The sequence below is a fragment of the Hakea prostrata genome, chromosome 3 (assembly GCF_041222555.1).
Source record: "Hakea prostrata isolate BN-2017 chromosome 3, UWA_Hpros_2, whole genome shotgun sequence".
Classification (NCBI taxonomy): domain Eukaryota; kingdom Viridiplantae; phylum Streptophyta; class Magnoliopsida; order Proteales; family Proteaceae; genus Hakea; species Hakea prostrata.
The window spans coordinates 25,134,081-25,143,161 of NC_142602.1; the positions used below are offsets into that span (position 1 = coordinate 25,134,081).

Here is a 9,081-nt window from a genome sequence, read left to right on the forward strand (position 1 = left end):
TAAATAAATGCGACACGGATCTTTCAAATATCTTATGTTATAGTGGTGTGACACCTATCTCGTAGCATACGCAACATAGCTTAGTCATCGGATCCTCTCCAATAAGTTGGTGTGGTGTTTATATTGTAGTGAATGTTAAGATATGCGCAACATAACTTAGTCATCAGATGCTCCTAGTCTCATTGGAGAGGATTTATCGGAAGGATAGGATGTATTAGAGAAATTATCTTTTGGTTCTCATGTGACCATATGCTATACAATTAAAACTTTGGAGTCAACTTTAATAAACAATTACATCCACACTAATCTCAATTTCTTGTTTATTAATTCTTCTTAATTCGGGTTCTATAGTGGAACTGTTAGTCGAATTTAATTGATTAAACAATTAACCAAATTTAATTGATCTGAACCAACAGTTGACCGGTTCAAACTTGAATCGAACTGATTATTATTTGTCATCAGTTTTCAAAACCAAAACCAAAACCAAACCATTATTAGTTGGTTAATAATGTATTTAAACCTAAACAGTTTCGGCTCAGAATTCAAAACTTACAAGGAAGATAGGTATTATGCAAAAATCAACTGAAACCCCCTAAATATAGAATTAGAAAGTTGAGTTTTTTGGGCTTTTATTTTATTTTATTTTTTATTTTTATTCTCTATTTTGTCTATTTAAAAGAAATGAATATACTAATTCATTTTCAGTCAAAAATGAAAAATGGTTTCATAATTTTTTAATAGATTAAATTATGGAATGAAAAATATATTTAGTGTGATAAAATGAAAAATAATAATATAATAATAATTGAGAACATATCATATAAGGATTTGAAAGTGAGAAAATGAAGACACAACAAAAAGTTTTCATAAAAAGGATTTTGGGTGACTCACGCAAAAATGAATAGAATGAGTTTTTGACCCAAAAATGTCTATTATAGATTTTAAAGGTTTTTCTATTATTTTAAACAAAAATAATATTTAAAATAGATGCCAAAAATATTTTTTTAAAAATTAAAATTAGAACGGACTCCAAAAACATCCTATAAAGAAGGCTCTCACATCTATAAAAATATATATATCCAGTCATATCCCTCGAAAAGATTAAAAGGATATCTTCACCTTTGCTAGTTGATATCAAGAAATATTAGTTTGTTAACAAATAAAATGAAACTATAAGGTTTAGACTTTGTACAATACATGACTTTTCATCTTCATTCAATGGTTAAAACATAATCTTACAACATATACAACCATGCACAAAATCCTTTTCCTAAGTTTGTATTTTATTTTATTTTTCTATATTATGTCACATTGTAAATTGTATACAAAATAATCTCTCCACTTGAGTTGAATTAGGGTTGATGTAATCAAACTACTGGCTGATTAGTTGGTGGATATTTTCGATTGGTCATATGTCAAATTTCTTATTCTATTCACGTTTACCATTTAATTTTATTTATTTTTCTTAATTTTATCAATAATATTATCTAAAAGAAAATATTATATACATTTGTTGACATTCAACAAGAAGGCATAAACATATTCAACAAACCAATTTCTTCATTTATTTGGGTACAACTTGGACTTCAAATAATCAAGAGTGAAAAACCAGAAATGTGGCGCTCACATTTTGGTGATGTTAGATTTTACGAAAAAATTAAATAAAATACTAAAATGGTTTTGTGGTGTCATATAGAATTAAAATAAAAACACAATAAAATATGACTCACTACAAGAATAATTTTGTAAAAACTTATGAATCATTGAAAACATTAATTTCTTAATATCTTGAATGAAAATTGAAGTAAAAATTAATTTACTTGACTAGGAAAAAATAATGTCCTCATGCATGTTCCACCCAAGGTATCCCAATGTACATCATGTTAGATGACTGTAGAATGGAATTAAACCAACAGAACTTAGAAATTTCGTTGATGACTCATGTTAGAGGCCATGGTACTAATTTTGCTTGCCTCAAGCACCGAGACAAAGACATAGTTCCAAATGAAATTGAATCAATTGATTGAATTTCAACAAAAATTCAACATTCCATTATATTTGAAGAGTTACCAAGAGACTGTGATTGCAAATTGTAATTTGTAATTTATAAATTTTAACTAAGTTTTAACTATTTCTTAATATTTATTTTTGTCTCGTAATGAAAGTTTCATGTCATCTTTAGATTTTTGAAAATATATGATCCAGTTTCATCTTCTGCAAAAGTTGAATATGTACAAATTCAAAAGACCAGTTTATGTTAGGCTTTAGTGAAAAAATAGCATTGTCGTTGTGTTAATTTTTTTTTTTTTTTTTTTTTGATATTAATATGCATCAGCGAGAGTCGAACCACGATTCGACACTAAGAGGTGTTGGTGTCAACCACTAGAACAGCTCTGCGTTGGCAACATTGTGTTAACCACTAGAACAGCTCTGAGTTGGCAACATTGTGTACACAAAAAATTACACCAAAAAACTACTTAAAACTCACAAAAACATGAGCGGAAACCTGATACAATGAAAATCCCGACGGCTATCTTAGTGTCTCGACCAAGACGAGACGAGATTTCGAACCATATCAGAGGTATAATCTTTGCACAATGATCACAGACCACGAAACCCTTTCCTGGGCAAGCAATAATATCATAGTTGATCCATGAACACTCAACATTGACTGCAGCATTACAACCTAAATCTCAAAATTGGATGGAGAAAAAACCTTGACACTTATAACTTGGATTAGGTCAGTCTCCATCTATTCGGTCTAATTTAGTTAGAAATCAACTAGCAAGAACCAGTGTTAATTGAAAATGTGACTGATCAATTGGACTTTCTCATGCAAGACCCAAGTTTCAGATAGTGAGGGGAAATCAAATTGGTCCCAGTCTTGAAAAGCAGTTACTTGTAAAATTATAAGAAAGCAAATCATAATGAGGAATCATCACATTTCATTCTCTTTGTTATTCAGATGTCAGTGGGATAGCACCCTAGCATATCAAGGGATGAAGCCACATCACCTTCCCGCAGGAACATACCAAAGTGCTGAACCTATGTTGATATAATACAGGCACATTTTCCTACCTCTAGGTAGAGGAAAGAGTGGAAGACAAAAACATTTTATGATCTAACTCTGGCAAGCCTTTCCCTAATCTCTTCTAATTCTTGCTCATCATCAACACCCTCAACTATAGCTTCTTCCTGCAAAATCGAAAAGAAAAAAAAAAAAACAGTTTGTTCCATTGTTAAGTCAAAGGGTGACCACAAGAAAGAGAAACTAGAACTGAATCTGCATTACAATTTGACACTTGTACCTCCTGTGCAGTTTTTGCTGTCTGTGCAGGTTGCCTTATTCTCTCCCTCCTTACAGCTTCAGGGAGCTGTGCAGAAGTTTCACCAGCAAGTGCAGTCAAAACCTTATCAACTTCTTCTTCTGTCTCTTCTTCTATGTCTTCTGAATCTAAAGCCGAGTCAACAGCATCATTCACCATCTCTTCAATTACACCAGCCTACAAGACACATGTAGACAAGCAAATAGTTTAAGCCAACAACCATGATCCGGTACTAAATATTTCAACCTCTCTTCAAAATGGAGTGCTCTTAACTTGATATTGACAAGGGCAAACAGGACCCCTAAATAATAGTGGAATTCCTTGTCACTTTGATCCATATAAAAGGTACAAGTTTACTAATAAACGTTTTTCAGATTAACATTCACTTAAAATTGAAAGAATGAATGGTGGATGAAGAAGCCAAGGCAATACAATGCAACATCAAGTATTAAAAGGAGGGATTTACATGTGGTTAGGACGTTCAATTTCTGAATAAATTATAGAAAGATCAGTGGTTAAGAAACTGGAGCAAATTAAGAGAAGAAAAAACAACCTTGGTCATTTCTTTGTTGAATTCTTGCATTGTAGCAGCCATCTCAGGAGCCTTCATGAGGTTATTGACAATCTTCATGACCTCAGCACTCTTTGATATATGACCAACTGTTCGAGCAATTGCTGCAGTTCAACCAAGAAAAAAAGCTTAAATGTATCAACAAATTCATAAAACCCCAAAAAGCTCCTCTCATTAGGATGAAAATATTGCATAAATAAATGGCCAGAGTAAGACAAGGAGTTCTACCCATTTGTTTAACTCCCAGTCGCACATACATATGGAGTTCCATTAATAGGTATATAATAGTTATAACCTAGGCTGATTAACCAGGTTGGCGTAGCGCCGGGTTCGCATACGCACTTTATGAACCCTACTCAGACCCTGCAGTAGCAGAAGCCCCACGCACTGTGTATGCACTTCTATTGTGGTTCTTTATTAGGTTTCATAATACATATTGGTAACACATGCAACAAACAGTAGGTGCAATTAGAAATTCTATTTAAACCACAAATAAATAGGGAACGGCCATCACCTGACTCGACCCAACCTGCTTGCAACCCTATCGTTATAGGGTTACAATTAGGTGAGATGATTGGCATGGACAAAGAACCTAAGAAACTCCCTGGTTAAGTAATCAAATTGAAGATTTCCTTGTTTGCTTGACGGATTGTTACAGGCTAGAGGACGTCTGAATTTAATAAGCAGGGTTCTGTGCACACATGTAGGTAACACCCACCAAACCCAATTGCTTTTTTCAATCCTACCTGTGAGAGAATACTCCCGGCTTATTGGCTGTCTATGTATGAACATGGTGTTCGGTGCATAAAATCATAGAGAAATGAAGACTTAAGCTTTTATCAGCAACTTAGTTCTTTGCATGCAGCTCTTATGATAGCTAAAAATCATTTTTCTCAAACAATGATTGCAGCATTTTTTTTAAGCGCATATTTCCATAATAAAAACCAAAACTGGAATAAGGACAAGTTATTCATGCACCTCAAGTAATCTGTATCTAGGTTGTTGATGGTTAAATCAAAGGTTGAATACCACATATGTTTTAAGCATGACAAGTATAAATAATTGACCACTAATCAAACTGAATAAGCTGATAAAAGCTGACAATCAATCTCTTTGACTGAATGCAAAATGGTGAACCATCAAGAACAATAAATAAATTATACTAATGATAATAATCTCCAGTTAGCAGTCAAAATCACAGAAAATGGAGCATCATATGGAATTCTTCTATTTAAAGTTCATTGTTCTATTAACTTTTTAACCTCTCTTTTCATGAGCAAACTATTCAAACTGGGTGTGCCAGAAACTTTGCCATGTCCTAATTTTCCATGTTTGATCTCGCACTCCAATGATTAACCAGCCAAAGGTTCAAGTTATTCAAATTATTACAATCCTCCATATTGGAGGAAAATAATACCATTGCTTTTGTTGGAAAAGCAACAGATACGTAAGCCACTTCCATTTTCAAAAACTATATAGGAACCCCTGACAAGAAAAACCTTTGAGACAACTCTTAACAACCCGTCCCTCCCAAGGGGAAATTTTTTTTTTTGACAAACTAGGACCCAGAATGCCCAATCAATCTACATAAAAATACTGCAATTTTCTGCTCTGGAAAAGAAAAGTTTAAGATACCAATTCTTATTGATGCTACAACATATTCAATTCAAATCAAAATTTGAGTAAAATTATATTTCAATGTTTAAATTCCCATACCAACAGTTTCTCCAAGATGCATTGAGATTGAATTAAGTTGTGCCTTGTTCTCATGAAGTCGGTTTACAGCTCTTTTTGATCTCACAATCTCCATAGCAAGTGCCTAACATTACAAATAATAAAAAATCTAAGAGAAAATCATAAAGGAAGTACTCACTATTGAGTTGCAATGAATACAATATAAAATGGTAATAAATAATGATGATGATGAAGCAAAATGGACCCAGCTCCAGCAGCATTGATGGCAAGTTCAGGCTTCTGAACCCCAACACCACGTCACCACCATCAGGGATGCTAACCACACATGCAAATGGTTGAACAACAAGAAGATTCCATATGCCAGTGAAGTTTCAAAATAGGCTCTAATCCAATTGTGTGTCCAACTTGTGTAGCACAGTTCCCATTTTGCAAATGCTTCAGAATTGTACAACAGGTTGCATTTTTTCTAGCAATTTCCCTTTGTTTCAACAATACACAGTTGGAATACCATAACACTGCTTATGTAAAAAGGGAAGGGTGAGTCAGCCATAAGGGACCATATGACAAATAGGGGCTCGTACACCATATAGTTGTGGTGCCAGCAGACCTGTATCAGATCCCCCTAAAAATAATAGGAATACTTCATACAATTTGCTTCAAGATGCAGGGGGCATGGGGCTATATGGAAGGAAGAAATAGAAGGGTGTTCCAAGATGTTTGGCTTGTAAAGATTTTGTTATCACATATGGGAATAGTTTGTCTTCCAGCTGGGACGCATTACTGTATACTAACTGTATGAATGGCTTCTATTGACTTCTAGATTTGATGTAAAGGTTCTAAAGTATTGGGGGATGTGGGGGGGCTTGGGGATGGGGTACACTAAGACATCATTGAAGCATGGTTGTATTTTACTTACGTTGTTGAATAAAACAGTCTCATTTCTCTGCTGCTTATAGAACACGACAAATACTTTTATCTTCAGTGGATCATTCAATATCCATGCTATAACTCGTCTATTTTCTGAGCTAATGCTTGAGCCTTCTCTTGTAGTCAAATGGGTGGGAACCTGATGGTAAAAAGTAGTTTTGATATACTGAGCAAATATGATGATTCTGCTAGCTAGTCCTTCCAGTATAACTGTTTTGATCCTTTTGCTTTAGCATTTTGTGTACAGCAACTTGAGTATTTCTGTCAGCCCATGCCACAAGGAACCCTCTAAACCATGGATCCACGATCCTGTGGGAAATCGATTCCATATATTCAAGCCTCTAAAAGTTTGTAACTGTTCAATCATTGCAGTTCCTACTTGCAAAGACCACGCACAAGTGTTTGTGCTTATTTACCAAAAGCATGATTCCCACCAAAAGGAAATCCTTTTTGCTGAATATGCATATTAGAAAACAAAATGTTCTCAGACATTATAGTTGGAAACCTTGGTGATCCCTAAACTACTGAACCAGGGCAAGTAGCTTGTGTTCTGGTTTCCATCCTCAACAGTGGTGTGTCTTTCAGCTTCAACAGCAGCTAGAAACCAAGCAAACGAGGACTGAAGACAATCCAATTTGTTCCCTATGGAAACCACTCTGTCAACTAATTGATACATAGAGATGCCGATTTTCCCGTTCACCCCCCCCCCCCCTCATGGTGAATTTCTTTTTCTCAGCCACCATTTGACTCCACAATGGCATTCCCTGGTTCTAAATGATAACAAGTTTAGCTACCGGGATGAAGGCAGCTGTAACCCTCTGCAGCCAATGGTCCATCCTTCCAAGAAGACAGTTGCCAGCCATCTGTATAGCTGAAGCTGGTTCCCGGTTGCAAGAAGTAGATTCATAAGTTTAGCAACAACGGAGATCAAAGTCATTCACTTCCATTCTGAAATTTTAGTTTGATCCTAGCAACCAAAATTTAACTTCCAGTTCTATCTTTTATTCATTGATACTAAATCAAGAAGTGTTGATCCTTAATATAATCACATCTATCGATACTAAATTTCCTCCTAAAAAATTTTATAAAAGAAAAAGAAGGAAAAATGATGTAGAACCTCCATTTGTTTGGACTATGGACATTAAGGGGTCAGAAATAAATAGAAAATATAACTTATCCTGCAGATGTACTGATAAAAATTAAACAGTTGGATGTTCAGTTCTATGGCAGGGCCAATTATTTGATTCCTAAAACTGCAAAAAGAAAAAAAAAATCTTTAAGGAATAATTTAACTCAACTATTTTTATTTTTATTTTTATTTTTTAATTTACTTCCAACTATTTTATATCCAAACGAAAATAAAAATAGGCAAAACAAGATGAAGGGTATTATCATGAAAAATCCAGAGTTGCATTGTTAAAATTCTACCTTTGCTGAGACCATGTCGTTTCTCTTGGCAGCTTCTCTAATCGCTTTCTCTACAATTTTCTGTTCTCTCTGCACATCTAGGGGGAGTGGGAGATAAAAGTTGAGTTACGAACCCAAAAGGAACAAAATAAATAACTAAATAAAGAAGAAATCTAACACTAAAATGGAGGAGGGTTCCCAGAATTAGGAAGATAGGTAGAAAAGTGGAGTCGGGTAAAGAGGACGGGAATAAAAAGAAAACCTCGGATTTGGCGTTCCATGCTGCGGCACTCTTGCCTGAGACGCCTCTGCCAATCTCTCAATTGCTCTTGTGGATTTGCCTTGGGTTTTAGCAGATTTTTCATTTTGTCCATTTCGTTCTAGTATCAGAAAACAAAACCCAGACAAAAAATGAAGAGAAGATGAAGATGATTAGGTTGACGACGACGACGACGACTTAATTGCGATGAGATTGCTTAGAACCGAAGCTTTCTTTCCTGGATTCTTTCCTGTTCAGACTTGAGAGAGATCAAGGACCCTGTAAACATTAATTTGAGTTGCCAACGATGAAATCATTCACCATACGCGTCGGATTCCTAATCAAGAAGGGCAGTAACGGAAGCATCCTCAATCCATTCACAAAGTCACAATATTCAGTTTAATCTCCTCCCAAAATGAAAATGAAAATGAAAATGATAATAATGGTTGCCTACCTAGTTGGTCATCTACCTTTTATCATCCAAAAATTGTTAAAAATTAAAGAAGTTTGTAACAAAATAAAAAAAAAAATGAAAGAAGTCCAAATTTAAATTTGATCACACCTGTACCTAAGGTTTAAATATCCCACGACTATATCGTACTTGTCAATACATATCCATATTTGACCACCTAACCAATACATCTTGATGCGTCTCTTCATTGAATTATACTAAAATACATTAATCAGAGCGATACAATACTCGATACAGGACAATACGTCTCTCAAAATCATTTAATTGATACGATATTCGATACCGACACTTTAAACCTTGCATGTACCTGCCCTAGCCCGTCTTCAATTTAAAGAGGAAAAAACTAGTTTTTTCAACACTAGGATAGAGTAAGGTTGATTAATGCAAACTCTTGGAGTGGGTTATGTTTTTTACATACATAAGG

At 34.6% G+C, this 9,081-nt stretch overlaps 1 protein-coding gene across 1 annotated transcript; it reads right to left on the reverse strand.

Moving 5' to 3' along the window:
* Nucleotides 1-2,842: 2,842 nt before the first annotated feature.
* On the reverse strand, nt 2,843-8,649 carry LOC149021849 (vacuolar protein sorting-associated protein 24 homolog 1-like). Its single transcript, XM_089150025.1, has 6 exons — nt 8,189-8,649; nt 7,948-8,024; nt 5,614-5,716; nt 3,880-4,001; nt 3,309-3,503; nt 2,843-3,195 (listed from the first exon to the last, which is right to left on the reverse strand). The coding sequence occupies exons 1-6, from the start codon at nt 8,298-8,300 to the stop codon at nt 3,115-3,117; spliced, it is 690 nt and encodes a 229-aa protein (XP_089006151.1). The 5' UTR covers nt 8,301-8,649; the 3' UTR covers nt 2,843-3,114.
* Between the last annotated feature and the right edge of the window lie 432 nt (nt 8,650-9,081).

Bases quoted from the DNA above. Each gene is read 5' to 3' on its own strand.
- LOC149021849 (XM_089150025.1), bottom strand. From the start codon at position 8,300: ATGGACAAAATGAAAAATCTGCTAAAACCCAAGGCAAATCCACAAGAG. The intron at 5,717-7,947 runs GTAGAATTTTAA...TTGTAATGTTAG, and splicing joins ACGACATGGTCTCAGCAAAG to GCACTTGCTATGGAGATTGT. The intron at 3,504-3,879 runs GTTGTTTTTTCT...TGTGTCTTGTAG, and splicing joins TCAACAAAGAAATGACCAAG to GCTGGTGTAATTGAAGAGAT.